Genomic DNA, 20,558 nt, shown 5'->3' with positions numbered 1-20,558 from the left:
CTGACAGCTGAGGAACCATGCAATCTTAAATTCTATTGTAGCTATTAGGAAAAAGTATGAGACAGTGGGTCCTACAGCTTATGATCACAGCTCCTTCAGTCTAACTAGTACCCAGAGTACTGTCCCTGTCCTCAGACATTCAAAATATTTGAGCTCCGGAGTAAAACACCTAAATTTCTCGGCCAACTACTGGCTAGTCAGCAGAATAGCTTCCAAAGTTTTATTGACAGTATTGATCAAATAATGAAGACAGAGTTTAGCTATATAGGACTTGACTTGTTTCTTTTCCCATTGTCTAGAGCTATATAAGACATTCTCAGACCTCTGGGTACCCTGACAGCAGTGGTGGATATAACACACAGGCTTGTGTCTTTCTGGACTGGTAGTTGGAAGACAGGTAAAATACTTTACCTGTCTCAAATGACACTAGACATACACATTTAAGCAAATTAATCAAAACTTTAACTCATACACAGATACTTAAATGCAGTCTTAATCTTGAACTGAATTGCATCCTCTACTTCCATGATCCTCTGGCCGGCTTGCAGGTCAAATCAACATTCCAGGTTCTGGAATAGGCTAGGATAGACTCAAGTTATATCCGGAATACAGAAAAAAAGCAGAAGTTACAAAGTATGGTTCTAAAGAACAATTAACAAAATAATACACTAACCAAATGAATGCTTGAAAATCAAATTAATGCCTGAAAACTACTGCTTTTTTTAAAAAAACAAGATCTGTAATAATCTGTAACAATAAAAAATATTGTTAGCTGGAGATACATTTGGAAATATGTTTTTTATTAAAAGGAAAATTGCAGAAGATGTATTTTTCATTTGGCCCCTATTTAACTGCATTAATCTAGATTTTAATCCTACCATTCTGGACACATTAAGCACTGAGTCAATACGCACTTGGGTAAGCTCAGGATTATGCTTTGTAAAACATTACATTCTTTGCAATGAAATTATAGAAGCAAATCCATCAATAAAACAGTGTCCTACCTTGGCAGATTGGCACAGGAGAATCCCACTGATACATGCCATTTTGGTGACGCCTACATGTTGCATTGTTGTGACCAATCATTCTATATCCAGGTTTGCAGTAATAATGAACTTTACTTCCAGGTAGACCACCTGTTTTATTTACAATTCCACCATTCCTCAAGATGGAGTTTAAGCTACAATAGGGAGCTATATGCCAAAAAAAGGGACAATAATATTAAGAATACATAAAAGTTATTTAATTTACAATGTTCGTGCTATTGGTGAAAATGAAAACTTTGTATGCAGTTAAAAATAGTACAGAATCGTTCACATTATTATTGAAATCCTCAGTGAAGATTCAGGCCTTCCTATGTAGAAATATCACAAAGCTCAGAAACATAGTTTATATCACCAAAACACTTAAAGCTATTCCACATGAGGAAGCTACAATCGGGAAATATATGATTGGATCAGCAAGTCAGATAACTCCCATTTACTAAATGGTCTACCTCAAAATTTAGTAACTTTAAAAAATAGGTATAAAACTTTTCTTTGAGGTAAAAAATATACAAAATAGATTTCAATGGTTAGTATTACAAAATTCCAGACCTCTTAGACAGCTAGGTAAAAATTAAATGCTTTCCCAAATAATACATTAAAAGTTTAGAGGGAAGAGTACCATATTTGGGATCATCCAATGCAATTTTTCATCTTAAAATCTATGTAAATGTTTTACATACATGCCCCCCCCAGAGATATTACATAATAATTGGAATAAAATTTTACCCAAATAATGTCTCTAAGGTGACTGCATCTTCTTAAGTGCTGAATACACAGTGCATCTAAAATAAGAATGCACTCTTTTAAACTTAAGCTTTGAAATGAATTCTGGAAGCATTAATCACCAGAAATACTGTTCACAGACAGGCTTTCCTGATCATTATAGTCCTTTAGAATTATAATATAATAATGAAAAATTTACACATTTACTAAGGAAGTCAAAAATCTTACAGAATATGTATTGCACGTATTCCTGTCAAAAAGTGAGCAATATAAAAAATTTTTTTTTGCTTGTTTTCTTTTAACAAGGTTGCAATACCTGTATGTAAGGAAAGAATATGATTACCCAGATTAGGATGAAGGTCGAGCCGAAATATGAGATGGTTTGACAAATGTGTAGAATCTAATAGAAAATTATTTGTTGTATGTAATCATTTTCAACATTGGATAAAAGCAACATAAAAGCAGTGTAAAAAAATCATCTTGACTTTATAATGACATACAAGCCACTGGATTCTGTCAGGTTTACAGAGATTATTTTGTCATAAAAAGTATATTAGGGCCATGAATTGCTGAAAATAGACACCTGCCACTGAAACATGGCTATGCACATTCTTCACAGTGTAAGATTAGTACTTGACTGTCCTGATAACCAAAATACTAATACCAAAGAGTCTGAGACTGTAACTGCTACTACAACACAAACTCTCCCTATCATGCAATGTTTCTTATGCATACCATGATGTATACATATCATTTTTGACAGACATTTATCCAGATAAGTTGTGGTTATATTTCACAAATGTTTAATTATAGAAGTTGGTTACATCTGTAATGATCTTTTCTTTTATATTATATGTTTATTGTGCATAGCCTGGACTTTCTTCCCTCAGTTTTCAAAATCTAGTTCTCTATTTGGATTTTTAATGTATTTTCTGGGGTGGCATGAAGTTTAGCAGTTCAAATAATCAAAAAAAGAAAGATGCATCTTTTTAATTTAAGCTGCATTCTTTTTGTCAACCTGGTCCAAATTAAGACCTTGCAAAATAAAGTCTTTGAAAAGCCTTACATCATTTAAACTGTTTATGCTACTTGGTTTTAAAAATTCAATTAATATATAACAAAAACAGCTTACTCCCTTGCAGTACACAGTCTTCTCACATATTACTAGTGAACCTGCAACAAATCATAAGTGTATTGCAGGTAAAACTAACTGAAAGAAATGAAAAACACATAATCTTATAGTTTGTTTAGCAATAAGTTATAGCTTAGCAATAGTTAAATTAATATATTTATTATTTGAAATTATGAACAATACAGGTAGGCAATAACTTTAAGGATATGTGGAATGCGAGAACTTCTATGTTATTAAGAATATCTGATGAAAGACCTTTCCAGTGCAAGGGAAGCATCAGGCGAAGCCACAAACAGAACAAACAGAGACACAAATGTGACAGACAAGCGATAACGGCGCTAATGGCAAAGATCAAAAGTCTCTAGTCACTAGCTGATGGACCATTAAGAAACTGCTGACATGGCCAACCTGGACTTTGTAAAGAAGGAGGCAACAAGACAAAGATTACTATTTTTAGGTAAGAAATGGGCCTGTGGGACTATGCAAAACGTTCTAAGGAATACTTGGAGGAAAGGGGTTGGGCAGGAACAAGGAGGGGACTAGAGAGGTGTGTAAGAGTGGCTGGTCACATGTAAGCCATTGCCAGTCAGTACCATTGTGTGACCAAGCCCTGTGCTTCATCACCAGTCTGGCCTATCTTCCATATTAAATCCTTTCTTAGCTATCTTTTTGTGTAGTCTCACACTCTGTCCCATGCATGCATGCTGTTAGGACTACGTCCCAGCAACTTGGTGAATTTGAGGCAAGCAGTTGGAGTCAGACCTTGGATGAAAGGTCCCACAACAGCAGCTGGCAGGGCCAAGGAGTTATGCGGCTGTGTCAGGAATGTCAGCTACTGGGGGGACCAGTATGAGCGAAGCTGGGCCAGCAACTGAAGTCAGATCTTGGGTGATCGTGGTAACCTTATCTGTGGTGCAAGCAATGGGCATGAGGGAGGGTCCTACCATCAGCCCAGGACCCAGGGTTGTAGGGCCTGCAGGTCCTGCATGCCAGCTACTGGAGGAGCCAGACAGAAAGCGAAGTCAGGGTCTCAGCATCAGTGGCTGGGGTGGGGACCACAGGTCACAGTGCCTGTGTGCCTGGGCACGAGCTGCTGGGGAGACGGAGCATTGTATTTTCCCCTAGTGTGTGTGTGTGTGTGTGTGTTTGTAATTCACTAGCAAACTTCAAGCTGGACTACCCAGCAGGTAGAAGGCCTGTGCACCAGGTAAAGAGGGCCACGATTCGGGCAGGGATATCAGACACACAGAGGGACCATGCAGATATTTGAGGGATCTGCAAATATGTGTGTGCTTGTGAGCTAGAGAGTGAAGGTCTGTACATGTGTGCTTTCACTTGTGAATGCCAATCCTTACTAGCCAGGAAGTAGGAAGGGGACCCAGGTATCTAGACGTACGTCTAGGTGAGTTCTGGTAGCGTCATGCATGGGTGTTACTGAAAGCAGAGCCTTGGCTGTAGCAGTCTTTGTAGCCAGCTGTGTCTATGCCCTCTGCATGTGTGTATGTACATGCGCACGTGTGTGTGTGTGTGTGTGTGTGTGTGCACTCAGCCTTGCTACTGGTTGAACCTACAAGCACGAGAGCAGCAGCTGCATCCATCAGCCTGGTATGAAGAGACCTCTGAGTCCTCAGGCACCTCAGGCTGGGCTCCAGCGGCTGGGCAGGCTCCCTGGGTCCCGGAGCCCGCCCAAGGCAGCGACCCTCGACAATGAATGTCTCATTTATTTAGTAGTCAAGAGTCTGCCAGCTTGGGCTTTGAATTGCCTCGAAGCATAATGACTTCCTAGGTATTTCACAAAGCAGTATTCAAAACATACGATCAAAAGTAATGCACAGAAATATTTATACTCCATTTTAATGCATCAGTTCACAGATTTCCATTCCTGCACTACGGCTGATAAAATGCAGCACTACAATATACTATGGTATATTTATAAATTCAGGAGGCACCATTATTTTCATCTAAAGTGACAAATTCCAGAGCTTTTTCTCTGTGTAATCTAAAGATATTTAACAGATAATCTCCATTCCTTCCATCATCTTCCTGAATGTTTCCTGTTATGAGAAGTTTTTTTCATGGGTAAGTTTTGAATTGAAAGACAGTGTCAGCTTAGTTTTGTACTTTTTGATTCCATTGTAAGCACTGGTGTTTTGTGAAAAGGATTTTCAGTTTTATTATAACATTATGTAGGGAATTCCACAATATTTTTCTTTTGGTTTACTAGCACCATCTTAAGTAGATTAATCTTCCAGGAAAGTAACGTGTTCTTGGCAACATCATGACGATTCCTTGGAATGAATATAATGTGGGTATTGCAAATATGATACCATATAAATTCCTTGTAACACTTAAGTGAGCTTGAGTTTGGAGAAAAATCTTGAAATTTAAAGGGAAATGGGATTTAAAGAGGCAAAATAAACACAGTTTTAATTTACTTTAACCCATTAAAGAAAAAGAATTTTGCCTGTTAAGACCAAAGGCTTCTACTCATACTTCTGTAATCTCATAAGCGCTATTTGATTTTATATATCTGAAGGGAGTTTAAGAACAGCAGATGACACTTAAACATAAAAACAAAAACAAAACTCCAAATTTATACCCTCAGTACTGCAATTTCAAATGGAAAATATTTACTGTATGACTTGTAATCCAGTCCAGTACATTATCATCTTTGCTAGTAATAGGTCAAAAGCTTTATACTGAGTTTGCAAGTCCTCAAGACTAAGGCTTGTCAGGATGTCTCTGTCTTAACTTTTCTTGACTTGTGTGAAGCTTTGCTTTTACTTTATTTACCTTTAAAAGAAAGTTTTCTTCTGATCAGGTAGGTATGCCCAGTTTGTTTCACTTTTGCTTATGGTATGCATGGTAAAATCAAATGTATGGTTATGCATGTATGGTAAAATCATAGCTTTATATAGGCAGTTGTAATAAGTACCCATTCTGTACAGAATAAGGTATTCATGACTTCAGCATGATGATGTAGTATAGAGAAATACAGACTAGGAATGATAGCAGAGACCTTGAGAATAGGAACAGCAGGATGCAGTGTGAAGGAGTACAGGCACAGGATGATAAGAGATGGGGCACAATTTGGCACTCAAAAGCTATATACAGCTCATCAACGGTCAGTTATAAAGATGCAGGCATCTTTATAGACAAAAATAATTTTCAGAGGTAAGCAAAAGAACAAATATTATATATATATATACATATATAATATATATATATGTTGGATATGTTGAATAATATATATGTTGGATAATATCCAACATATGTAAAATGCACCACATACAGTAAAATCAGATGTAATTTGAACTTGCTATCATTCCTACTTCCAGAAGAGTAAGGTGTAAAAGCATGTTTCAAACATGAAAATAACCCCTAGTGCATCCTGGAGAGAGAGAGTAGAAACCATTAGCATCACACTCCTCCCGGAGGAGGACTCCAGATGCTGATAACCTGTTGTACTTCCCCCACAACACATGTGCACCAGGCACAGATCCATTGCTCTCAAAGAAGCAGTGAAGGCATTATCGTAGCACCAGGAGAAGGAATAGATAGTTGGAAGTATGTATATAACAATTGTGTCTGTATTATTTTTCAATATAGTAGCATTCATTTCTTTTCTTCCTCTGTTTTTTCTATAATCATTTAATTTGGACTAGTAATTCTTTCATTGGATTGTTAAGATTTCAGTTATACTAACACTACATTCTTGGCTAGAAATATAAAGTATGCTGCCTTTTGAGCATAACAGGTCATGCTCAGATTTTATTCAGATTACAGGTGAATTTACTGCTATTTTTGAGCTGTGTTACTTCTAACAATATATAGTATATATGAACATTCAAAGAGATTAACTTTAAAATGGCACGAAATATGGGACATTCAGTCTGCTGAGTTACAGAAAATAACGTCAAACTACAGAGAAATTATTAGTGGGGGCATGGGAGCTCTATCTACCATAATTGTTTATGTTGCAACAACTAACAATGCCCAGAGCGCAAAGGCATAGTTTTAGCTTTCCAGTGAACTATGTGATGTTCAGAAAACAAATATTTTATGAACTAAGAAGAAATTGATACAAGAAATCAAGAGGAATACAAAATGGCAATACCGCTCAGCAGTTACCTCTACATTACTTTGGCAAATAAGTATATTTAAGTATATCTATATATATATAGTATATTTTGTTTAAGTTCTAATCGCTATTACTGCAAATCTCCTACAGGAATCCATATCCCCCTTACCTGGCCACCTGCATTCTCCCTTTAGGGATTCCTGTATATCTGCTGCTTTCAGCCATCATTGATACCTACTGTTATCATTGCTTACTTCTAGCTGACTGAACGGCAGCAGCTGCAGGGGACTGGAAGAGGTAGGGAAGGCAAGATCTGGGAACTGTGATGTCTTATACAGCTCTGTGACCATCAGACTTTGTGAAAGTTAAAGTTCGTATTTAGAAATAAAGCTGTGTGTGACTGGGTGGGAAGATGATAACTAGGTAAAAGACAGCAAGAAACTTCTGCGCAAGTGTAATGGCTTAAGATCCAGAGGAAAAACATTTAGGACCGATTATGCAAAGATATAGCAAGATGGAAAGGATGGATTGCAAAAAAGACAGCAAGAGAAGGACCTGGTTAGCTATTAGAAGAAATGGTAATATCAGAAGCAAAGGATTCTTGGCTTGACGTATCAGAGATTGAGATTATGTCCAGTTACAAATGTGATGCAGGGAAAAGTGACTTGAAGGAAAAATATATAAAACCAACTGAGATTCACTAGTGGGAGACAGAGAAGGAGATGATCACAGACTGAAGCATGGAAGCAGACAGTGGATTAGGGGAGACTGATATTGTAAAAGGGAAGCAAGAGAAGCTAAGAGGGGAAGATAGAGGGGAGAAAATCCCACTAAAAGTAGACTGAAGTTCCCAGGCAAGGGAGGGACAAGGCTGGAGATCAGACAGAACGGTAGAAGAGCACAGAAAGAACAGCCTTGCAAAGGTATTTTGACTAGAATGAGTGTCGTGATTGGGTTAAAGTAGATATGGTAGGACAATTTAAAGGCAATGAAATATGTATAATGGGCTGATAATTAAACTATTTCACACATCTAAGCCACATATGCTAGGGAAATTGAAGCAAAATGTCTAAAATCCTGAATGCTGATACCTATTTTACAATCCTTGAAAATCTTGTTGAGCCAGTGAAGGAACATTTATAAGAATGTTCTCTATGTCAATTCCCTTTTTTATCTGCAGTTTAGTAATTACTAAAAATGCAATCTGTACCTTAAATTGAACTCCCTTCCTTAAACCGAACTCCGTTAAGAGTCCAGACTGCATTATATACGACATCATCAAGGATCAGGAACTGACATATTAACTAAAGAACCACATACAAGACAATAAATAAAAAACATGTCCAAAGACCTGAAAGGTTAGGAAATGCCTGAAGAATGTCAGTCTGAAGACTATCACTACTGTCAGCTGAGAAACAGTTCTGGTCTTAAGCAGGAATCTGGAAAGAATACTTATAAAATATTGCAGCCTTGTTTTAAGCATCACTGGAACAAAATGCTGTATTTCCTCCCAACCAGTTTCTGAGAGAGGATCTGTCTTGAAACCTAGTTAGGTTTAGCTGAAACAGGTGCAGTGGCATAGGATTGCTCTTATCTAGGAACTACAAATCTTTACCACAAAAAGTGATAAACTTTTATGCAGCAGTTTCATTGACCTGAAGTACCTTAACATTTGTAAATTTAATTTACTGTTCTGAATGACATAGCATTCATATTTTTTCGAGGTCTCTTAAGCAGCAAGGTAACATACTGAACATTTTCACCTCACTTACAATCCAAATGTCCATTTGTCACTTGTGACTAAAGACCAACAGGGTAATAACTGCCTAGCTAAATTACACATCACTAGTCAACTAATGTGCGGACAGCAGCACAGAAAAACAATGATTTTGCATTTGCAGGATCATAGTCTTCGTTTCACAAAATGTATTCTCTTAAGAGCTGGAACATTTAAACATTTATGCTGAGACTTTTCAAAACTGTCTGGGGGACTCTGTCCAAGGGATGCTCAACTACATAATTTCCAATTCCAAAACAGAATTCATTGAAATTGGATGTCCAAATCCCCTAGATAATTTTGTAAATCTCAGTCTTAATATTAATAACACAACATTATCTCAAGATTTTACTTTAACAAAGGACTTAATTTTCCAGCAGGGCCTTGAGCATTAGACCGATAACTTATACCAAGAAGATACTTATTATTCACTTAACCAGTGTCCTATGTTTGAAAGTGTAAATAAATAAAAGACCTTCTCCAAATTCCATTTTTGTTTGGTTGACCAACAAAGTCACAGCTTAGTCCTCTGTTTCCTTATGATTTTCCCGTTGGGGTACTTAGTTGTCTTCATCACCATATTATCAAATATCCAATGCAAAGGTTTACATGATTGGGTAAAGGTCACACAAGGAAATTGAACATATCTCTTCTGTTTATTAAAACAATTCCTTAATTAATGGGCCATCCATTCCCTACACTTAAAAATACATAGAACCATAAAGGAGATCAAACTACTATATTTACTACAGCAAATCACCACGTGAATGTTTAGCAACTGCAGAAGAAATAATTATAAAAAGTTTAAAAAAATTCTTCATACAATTCACCTATCACCTCTAACAAGCCACTTGGAAAATGTAAAGACAAAACAAAGCCAAATCAACAGCATTTGTTTTTAAAGTAAAATGGAAAGATAATAGCAACAGTTTTTTAACAGGTACGAAAATTAAAAATAAGCTGAAATTAATGGTGAAGAATTCAGCTTCTTGCAATAACAGATTTGAAGTTACAAGAGTAGAATAAAGGTGAAATATAGATCTGGTGGGGAATTTAATATATATCTAAACAGTTCTATTGGCAGCCAACTATAAATTAGCTGGTAAAGCACTAGCAACTACTTGCCTTATGTGTTCTTGAAGAAATAATCAAAAGTTAAACACAAGTCCAAAAATGTTAAAGAGATGATGTCAACTTGCAAAATAGTGAGCTAAGTACTTTCCAAATCATGCCTCCAGTGGGGACTGTGACGTACTGTGCTAAAGTATAGGAAATACAGCTATAATGCTCTCTCATTCCTTCCAACACTGCTTGAAAAAGAAGAGGTAGATGATTTTTTAAGTTGTTTATGCTAGCTTACTTGTAAAGAGACATTTACGTGGGGCTATAAATTATGGAAAGAAACCAAAAGCAAAGAAGCACATTCTGCAGTTAGCTTTCAAAAAGCAATTCTACACTTCCACCTTTGCTTATGACTTCCGTAGCCTGGCTTCAGTAAGTTCTACCTATTCACAGATCTTCCCTACTTGTAACCAACTGCATAGCTTCGGTGGAACCTAGCTGCACCAGGAAGCATTATTATTATTATTATTATTATCATCATTATTATTAAACAGCAGCAAGTATACAGAAAATATATTTCAGCATGCAATAACTTTTCCTTATCTTTGCATCTTTTTTAGCAATTTTACAATCACATTTCCCTTTAAAAAAAGAAAGAAACCCCCCAAAAATCAATTCCATCCATAGAGCTACGTGAAGTTTTAATCTGATACTTCCTCTCCTAATCTCACCATAGTACAACGCTAACATATACTCATTAGATTAAGAAAGAAATCATTTTATATCTATGTGTCAGTGCAGTTAGGAGATGTATTAGATTAAGATTATGCTAGTGCCTCTATAATATGTCAAAGCCCATAAACAATACTTCCCCTGCTGTAGTGCTGCAGATTTTTTCTACGAGCATTTATTTCACAAAAAGCCATAACCCACAAGGTAGATAATATGCAACTAATTTTAAACATTAAAAGCTTATACATGTGAGTTTTTTATGCTAAAGGAAATAATAAGCATTCCTCCGACAGCTTCCATCGCTATTTAAAAATGAAGAAGATTTGTATCTGCAAATGAAATCTAGTTGTGACAAAACTACAATGTGCAAGATTTTGTGCACAGGCATAGTTGGAGAAGAAGGGGAGGATGGGGGGGGAGGCAGTACTTCATTTCAATAGGTTCTTCATTATGAAGAAGCCTGCTGGCTTAGTCACAGTTGCCACGGTATCAATAGCCTTTTTGGGATCATGCATTTTTCCTACTCTCATGCTGTTGCTTTCCCTCATTAAGATTCAAATCAAATTGTTTATACTGCTGCTTACTCTTACTCTTCTTTCATGCCGATTGTTTCCATTGAATCTCATATAAAATGTACGGGAGTTTAGAGAAAAATGCAGGCACTGGATGTTAGTGAAACAGAGAAAACATAACAGTTGTCTGTTCCTAAAACACAGCCATCAAGATTACCTCTCTCTCTCCAGTTCCCAAATTTTATTGTTAGATGAAGCTAGTGCCATAATAAGTGATGAATAGAGTCTGGCAATCAGATCACTTCTCCACTCCTACAAAACATATCTTGTATATACTCTAAGGTGTAAAATAATTTCTCGTTCCTCAAAAATCAGTCACTTTAATAATATTGTATTTACAGAACAAATCCTCAACATGAATGCTATTTTTATAACCCTGATGTTGCTCCCTAACTTTAAAACTGTAATAGATGCACACTCCCCCAGCTCTGTTCCTCCACTATTACACACTGGAGTGTTATCACGTGACAAATTTTCATTGTTCTTTCTTGCACACTTTCAAGCCATTCAGTCCTGCAATTACCTTTTCCCTATGCACTAACCGAATCTCCAGTGTGCTTGAAAACAACTTCCTTTCCCTCTGCTCCTCAGTTTTAATATGTCTTTAGAAATACTCCATACGCTGCTTGCAAGATGGAGATGGTGCTTTTACTAACCAGCCTTTTATCCTGAGTATTTACTAACTCACAGTTTTCAAGCTCATAGTTCTGAAGTCCTCAAAACAGCAAACATGAATACACTCTGAGCTGTGCTGTAATCTTCTATTTCAGTAACAAGAGAAATTCTCCAGGGGTTAGATTACGAGCACATGGATGGTACAAGCAAGGAGGAAGGTTTATGAAAATGATCCCCCTGCATGTCTAAATGGAAGAAATCTGGTGCTTGCTAAAACATTCTTAAACTATCCCTTTCTCTACTTAATTTATATTTACAATTATTAGCTACCAAAATTAACATTCACACAAATTTTTACATCACTAATCAAGTCCAAACACAGAAAAAAAAAACATTAACAACAAAGAGAGAAAAATTATCAAATCACTCTCTTCCATCGCGTACATGATCCCCTAGCCAAGTCTCTAAGGGGCAGTGTGTCTGCAGGCATGTGTGTGAAAACCTGTTAAAATCATAGATGTTGCAGGAAAAAAAAAAAAAAAAAAAAAAGGTCAATTATGTCAACACATAGAACACAATCCTGTCTTGCAATATTGGAAATTCTTTTCTTTTCTTAATAATTTTTAAGACTTTAGATAGACTATTCATATATTTTCCTATAATCATTGCATCAGTTCACAAGCAGGCTATTCAAAAAGTGAGGAACAATTTCTCACTGCTTTTCCACCTAAACATAAAGAAAAATATGGTAAGAATGGTAACTACCTAACAGTGATTACTGACTTACACTTAGGATACCACAGATCATTTCAGGATCAGAAATTCCAATTCTTGACTGCTGCTCTATAAATCTACGGGTTATCCCTCCCATTACATTTAAAAGACATTACTCCAGGTTTGGTAATACAAGATAGTAAGTTGCAGAGAGAAGTATTACTTAGGGAAGTATTAACCTGGAGATCTTTGGCAAATTGGGAGAAAATAGGGCCCAAGTCCTGGGCTCATCTTGAATTTGAGATAGGATGACTAGACAACCTCAGAAAGTAGCTTATAATAAATTATTATTTTCAGAGAAATAGAAATCATATTTCAGATTTTAATTTGTTGTTGAATAGCATGCATAACCCTAAAGTATAATTTAATGGAAACAAAACAGTTACCTGAGTAACGTATCTTGAATCCTTTCTTGCTGGTTGCATGATCAGTTGACCAGCGAAGATATAATTGATTCATTTTGCTTGTGAAGTTCAACTGTCCAGTATGATTTCCACTTAAAGAAACTAATAAAGGACTTTGCCCAGAAGGACCTTTAGGGATGAATAAAGCAAATATTGAAGTTATAAGGTATTAACGGTTTAAGCAATCCGTTGCATATTTTATCTTATCTGCAAATGTGAATAAACAAGGAAAGAATAAGAAATAGCATGATGCACTGTTGTCAGTAAAATAATTAACAGATCTCTATTTAACTATTCATCCAGTTCTAGGTTTTCACCAGAAAAAAAAAATATTCTGGTAATAACAGACTGAGGAAAAAAAATGAGCATTTGTGCAATAAACACTGAAAAATGACCGGAAACATTTTTTTTTTCTTTTTTCTTTTTTTTTATTTGCGATGATTTCTTTGTATGAAGTTATGTTTCTGCTCCTCATTCTTTTATAGCTAATATTTATTTGAACTGTGTATTTTAAGCTCCTTTCCAATTAGTGAGTGTCAGCAAATTCCTATGTTGCTTGACATTGCACAGATAGTAGAATTTAAACCACCTTATTATGTACAGAATCACAGAATCACAGAATGGGTGAGGTTGGAAGGGACCTCTGGAGATCATCTAGTCCAACCTCCCTGCTCAGCAGGGGCACCTACAGCATGTTAGACAGGATTGCATGCAGGCAGGCCTTGAAGATCTCCAGAGAAGGAGACTCTACAACCTCTCTGGGCAACCTGGTCCAGTGCTCCATCACTCTCACAGGGAAGAAATTCCCCCTCACGGTCAGGTGGAACTTCTTGTGGTTCAGTTTGTGCCCATTGCCTCTTGTCCTGTTCCTTGGCACCACTGAAAAGAGTCTTGTTACCAAAAACCAGAAAATAAAACTCCTTAACACCAATGTAGCATTAAGAAGCAGGCATTCCTTTAATAGGCGCTGGGGACGTAGGGGATCCTTCCACCTAGTACACCCCCCCGAGACCATGATTCGTTGAGCTTATATCCGATACCCCTCATACATATTCATTACAATTCTTGGAATTAATTTGGGTATTCACTACCTTTCCAGGAATTTGCTTATAATTTTACATATTATTAAGCGTGCACATTGAGTCCATATGGAGCCGGGTTGCAGAGGTTGCAGGGGTCTCTAGTGGCAAGTAGATGTCATATCAGGAGTAGCAGGCTGACCCTTGGTTGTACTTTTTTCCCTGGAACTTCCATATAAGTGTTGACTTGGCTCTTCTCCTTGTTTCTTGTACCTCTTGGTGATACGGTTCAGGTCACATCAGTCTGTTTTGCTTTAATCTTGCAGTCCTCTGGTCGCTGTCACCATGGTTATAGTCTGGTTGAGCCTGGCTGAGAGGCCTCAAGGCCTAGCTGTTTTTCACAATATTATTCAAGGCTTAGTTATCTAAGCCTGGGCCTATCCCCTTGACACCTGCCTTTCAGAAACGTATACACATTGATAAGATCCCCCCTCATCTTCTCTTCCCCAGGCTGAAGAGGCCCAGCTCTCGTAGCCTTTCCTCATAGGGCAGATGCTCCAGCCCTCTGATCATCTTTGTAGTCCTATGCTGGACTCTCTCCAGCAGTTTTTGTACTGGGGAGCCCAGAACTAGACACAGTAATACTGAACATACTAGCTAAATAATGCCCTGTCCCATAAGCGTGCCAGATAAATACAACTAAGATCAGCATGGTTTCACCATGGAATATACATATGTACAAGTACTATGAACTTGCAATACATATTACATTAGGATTCTGTCCTGTTAGAAGATGATAAGTTCAATACAATATCATTTTGATGTTAAAAATATATATTTGTAGTAGAGTACTGCAAATAATATATCTTAGCACTAGACTGATATCATGACCATATTAAAACCTGATCCATTATAGTAAAATATGTTCCAATAACAGTAATAAGACCCCAGAAACACAAATAATGATTCTGGGGATAATTATACAATAAAATAACATATACACAAGAAAATAAAAATCAATTCTCTGAACCAATCTTCTACTAAAGCTTTCTAAAACATGAACTAATATCCTTCCCCCTATATATAGGCCTTTTTTCCTCCAGCTAAATTCCTCCCTTTCATATGCTATGTCTATTGCTCTGTGTTTTTCAAGATTAGGAAGGGCAAGTTCAAACAACATTCTCTTGGCCTCAGCAGCCATTTCAAATAAAGAGACTGCATCTTTTTTTTTTTTTTTTTTTTTTTTTTTTTTTGATGAGTTTGAGCAGCCTGATCAACTCTTCCTACATTGCATGAAAACAACACCTCCCCCCAAAAAATCATTTAAAGGACACCTAAAAACTACACATAATTGTTATGAACCTTCGCCTCCTCCAGTTCAAAAGTAGTAAGTACATTTTTCTAATTGGAATATTTTATGGACAAAAGAGAGGCTATAAAAGCCACAGCAAACTACAAAAATTAAGAGTATCTCCCACTGCTTTAGAACTGTAGTTCAATCATCTTGATGACACTACAACTAAATAATCATTAACAAATAAACTCTAAGTAATATATACACATACAAAATAAGAACAAATAAGAATAAGCTTAGCTTTAGCTGTAGGGTGCCTAGTACTTCCTCACTGAAATGTTTGGTGGTTTGTTTTTCGCATTAGTTAGTGTTCAGTGATGACAGACAAGGACGGACTATGAGGACTGCTGAGGTCAATTCCTGTTTCTGCTTGAAAGGATGATTTAAAACATGATAATTGATTTAGTTTTTCTGCTTTATGCTGTGTTTTGTAAAATGTGTTCAATACCACCTACCCAATTCATAAGGTAATTCTCAATTTAGAACTTCTTTTTTTTAAATTTGCAAACAACAGGGCTAAAAGAGTGCAATTACAAATAAAGATCTACCACACAAAAAAAGGTAAGCATCTTCAGTTACTAGCGTTAATGAAATTACATGTTATGCACCCACACGTTAAGCAGCCACATCACATTTTCTCACCATTGGATGTCAATGTATGGAACTGCATTTTAGTTTGCTTTATTTTTCCTGGAGCTGAGTTTTAGCTACTGGATCTTACCTAGCTGGCAGCTCTTCAGCTGCTGATCAGGACAGTCAGCAGCACTACCTAGATATTTGGGGGTTTTATTTCAGAGTTTGCCTATGCAAGGATATGCATACTGAACTTCTAGAGGGCTGACTTGACATATGATGCTCTCCTGAAACTTTTTTTTTTTTGGCCTATTTGTGATGACAGAATTATGTTGCTTTATTTTGGGAGGATGGGAAATCAAAGACTATTTGCTGTATTAAATGAATGCAATTCAGTATAAGCCTCTTGAATACAGTGTTTTCAAGTTTAAAATCCTTTACTAATTATATTCATGATACACTTATGTCTGCTCTGGCTTAGACTACGGATGGGATTTCCTATGGATCTGACTGATAAGTGAGAATATCTAATGGGTTTATTGCTCTCAGCTCACCTGGGCAACCTTACTGACTGCACTAGAAAGTCATCAGAAGCCTGCGCTTTAGCAAACACTGTTTCTATAAAAGTTATCTTGTCAATCATTAAATATTTTATATCTAAACATTTGTTTGGAGACAGATCTTCATCTATTGCAAACCAGTTCAGTTCAGTTCTCCCACCTTAAATGAAGCTATGCTGGTTTGGACTACATAAGATCCCAGCTCCTTAGGGTACGATATATTTAGTGTGCTATGCAGCAATAAAGAGAAATACCTGAGCTAGCTTTGAACGAGCTAGTCTGAATTATTTCCGTCACTGGAAACAGAAAAGCTACATCAGCACTGCTTTCTGCCCCAACTACCTCATCATGCTGAGATGTAGAACTAATTAGCCTAGCAAAGCACATTGCAAATGTGGCCACAGGGACACAAACAAGTATCTCAGCAAGGCACTGCACTGTGCCATGTTTAAATATCAACTTGTTGAGAGCTAGCCTAAGAATCTCTACATGGTGCTGCATTGAGAGGTTATAAATATGCCATTATCATTCTCATTTAAGTTTGCTGGTAAGTGGTAAAAAATGGCTTCAGTGGAGCTGCACTAGAGATGAATTTGTCAGAATGTGATTTTTATGTCATAAAACGACAACGCTTCAAAATGTAGTAGCTATGCTAATTCTTCCCTCAGATCTATTATTGATACCCTGGTTTCATTAAATTTAAATGCATTAGAAAGAAACAAAAATAGTCATCAGGAACATTAAGCAGTCTAAACAGAATTTTTCAAAAGAAAATAAAGTGATTACACCGCTAGAAAAGTAGCAGGCACACTACACATTGTCTTGAAGTTAAATAGAATATAGAGTGGAGGAAAAAATAGTTTTAACAGATTTTTGAGACTATTCCCTCCACTGACCTGACGCTGACTGATACAGATAAGATTATAAGGCAAAAATATCCAGTTAATGATCTGACATTTTTTTAAAAATGCAAAACATTGCTTTCTTCAAAATGCTGTTATAAAATAATAAAAAATATTTTAATAATAATTTTATATATTAGAAGTCCTATGACTTACAAAAAATACTTAGACCAAGATGCTTAAAAACATATGACCATTTAATATTTTTTGTGTTATGAAACTCCCACAATGAATATTAATCAATTTTATCATAGTCATCATATATCCTTGGTTAATGAGGGAAAATATGATAGTCGTCTCCAAATGAATAAAAGTATATTAAAGAGCAATCAGGGACCAGTTATTTTCATCAATCAAGAGAATAGAACAAGTGATAATAAGGTCAGAATTCAGTAGGAAAAAAAAACAGTTTAAGAATAGCCTTTTAATTAAATAGGGTCTATTGAGAGATTGCTGGTATGGCTAACATACTAAGTAGTATTTTTTTTTTTCATTTTTCCACTCCTTGTCTCAAAGCAGATGGCCAAATTCTTCAATATGTGTATATTCAAGCAAGACAGAGCACTGGTTCTGCTATGTTACGGAGGAAGTTGGTGGAGTATCCCACTGACAACTTTTTGGGCTCAAATAATTTTATGAAATTACACCAATAGAACTTGTTTAAAAAGGGAATTTCTACACCAGAAATGACTCATTACAAAACAACATGTTTACTTCTCTGTTCAGACACTTCCATACATTTCCCAGGAAATAGAAAAACTGTAGGATTTTCACAAGAAAACTCCTGCTTCTGCTCCTCCTCTAACAAAGCCTATAAGAAAATTAATCAGGTTCTTTCTCTTGAATGTATCTATGAAAACTTTCACTTACTAATAGACTTAGATTCAAGGCAAAATAATAAAAAATATTGGACTATTCTGTAGATTTCAGATGTATCTCTGCGATGAATCAAGTTGTTTCGATGTACTCTTGAGGCAAAGGAGACAAACTGTATCCAGGACTGCATTAGGCAGAGCATTGCCAGCAGGCCAAGGGAGGTGATCCTTCCCTTCTGCTCCACACTCGTAAGGCTGCATCTGGAGTACTGTTCTGGACTCCTCAGTACACTAGAGAGATGGAGCTACTGGAGTGAGTCCAGTAAAGGGCTACTAAGATGATTAGGAGTATCTCTCATAGGAGAAGAGGCTGAGAGAGTTGGGAATGCTGAGCCTGGGGGCAGATCTTGCCAAAAATCTGAAGGGAAGGTGTAAAGACGACAGAGCTAGACCCTCCTCAGTGATGCTCAGTGACAGGACAGGGGACAGTGGGCACAAACTGAAACACAGGAAGTTCTGTCTGAACATAAGGAAAATTTTCACTGTGAGGATGACTGAGCATGGCAAAAAATCACCCAGAGAAGCTGTGGAATCTCCGTCCCTGGAGATAGTCAAAAGCCACCTGGACAGAGTCCTGGACAACCTGATCTAGGTGGCCCTACTTGAGCAGAGGGATTGGATCAGATGATCTCCAGAAGTTTCTTCCAGCCCCAACTATTCTGTATTCTGTGGTAATTAAACTAACAGCTGGAAATCAAGCCTCCCTTTACTTTTTTTTTTTTTTTGATTAGACAGAATTTAAATCTTTCTTACCGTCAAATACCTCCAGCTCATCAAACTGCTTTTCACTTTGAAACATTTCTACATAGATGGAGATGTTATATCCTGGCTGAACTTTTATAGTCCAAGAGCACGTCTGAGAATTGGGATAGGTGCCTGGGTAACCTGGACTGAGGATTACTCCTGATGATTCTGTACGGATTTCATTTGCTGGACATTGTGCTAGGAAGGACACAAGAAGAACAACAAGAATAGTAATGAAATATTGTTTCCCTTCCATAATAAAATGTACTTTTTTTTTTTTTTTTGATTAAAATATTCAGGATCAATTTCCAAACATAGCTGTGTTAAAACCTCATTCTAAATGAATTCAACAGTAAAGTTTCCTTTAGGAGAAACAAAAACAGAACCAGCTTTATAAACCCTGCACTTATGAAACAATAACTATTATAATAAAATATTAATCTAGAAATATATCTCAGCCCAAAGAGTTTACAGTCGAGTTGGACACATGCTGGTGTGATGGTTAACATGTGAGAGGAAAGTTCCCATTAAACTTTTTATTTGGAAACTTTGTTGCTCTTTCTATTTGAGTTCTGGAAAACTGCTGTAAGAATTAAGTCTGTTAACTGAGCATGCCACACAAACTTGTTTTTAAAAAAAAAGGCATTTTGTGCAGACAAAGGATTTATTTTGGATACAGAATAGTCGGTCATCCAAGATCCTCTCAGCAACCACTTCCCCAGTTACTTAAGCTCTAAACTCATAACATTTAACAAGGAATTTCACATGGTATTCACTGGTATTTATCATATCTCACTTGACAATGAGTATACTAATCTTAAATGCTATGAACTTTGTATTTTGAAAGTGGTGCTCACTGTCTTTCTATAGCATTTTGTCTCTCATACTAGAATGATGTCTTCATATCTGCTTGCTGCTGAGTTCTGTTATTTTTTCTCCTCAGCTTCATAATACATCTTTTTTCTGGTTTAAGAGTCATAAATATACCTTCATAGGAATACATTGCTGGAAATTGACTGGCACAGTACCCAAGTACTTGCATTAATTAGAGGATATAAGAAGGTAAATAACATAACAACAGAGGAAAAACGATAGGAGGAAGAAACATACTACAGAGAAAAACAAAGATGTCCACCAACAACAAACATTAAAAACCAGGTATCTCTCCCCATTGGCCTTTTACAAACTTCAGCCTTGGAGGTGAAATTTAGGTTCACTTGTAGCCAAGAGGAATTTTGCTGTAGATTTTTGGAAAATAATGTCAGGATTTCATATTTGATTTTTCTCCCAGAGAAATTAAGCACATTGGTAGAGAAGAATATTATATTTTACACAAGATTTCCACTCTTTACCTTCTGTCCCACCCATTTTCAGGAAAAATCTGAACTCTCTGTCAGAAGCAACAATGTAAATAAAATAAGAACCCTATCAATTAAATCACATATAAATTATCTATCACTTTCCTACAAAGTATAGACTCTACCTTTAATAAGTTGGCACATTCCTATCCATCCCCTCATCTAGGTACCGTTTTCCAGACTTGAGTAGCAGTTAAGAGAAAGTGTATGTGCTTGACTTGGACAATACAATTCTCATCAACATTCCATTCACCA

General features: G+C 36.6%; 1 protein-coding gene across 1 annotated transcript in view; it reads right to left on the bottom strand.

The window, feature by feature from the left end:
- CSMD1 (CUB and Sushi multiple domains 1) overlaps positions 1–20,558 on the bottom strand; it is a 1,182,441-nt gene that overhangs the window by 97,303 nt on the left and 1,064,580 nt on the right. Inside the window, exons 47-49 of the mRNA XM_062571121.1 lie at positions 18,955–19,143; positions 12,901–13,047; positions 1,005–1,193 (exon numbers count right to left, since the gene is read on the bottom strand). Coding sequence (XP_062427105.1) covers positions 1,005–1,193; positions 12,901–13,047; positions 18,955–19,143 — 525 coding nt within the window. The remainder of the gene's footprint in view (positions 1–1,004; positions 1,194–12,900; positions 13,048–18,954; positions 19,144–20,558) is intronic.

This window comes from Rhea pennata, chromosome 3 (genome assembly GCF_028389875.1).
Source record: "Rhea pennata isolate bPtePen1 chromosome 3, bPtePen1.pri, whole genome shotgun sequence".
Classification (NCBI taxonomy): Eukaryota; Metazoa; Chordata; class Aves; order Rheiformes; family Rheidae; genus Rhea; species Rhea pennata.
Note: the sequence above shows the minus strand (reverse complement) of the source record. Positions and strands in the feature narration are given on the sequence as shown.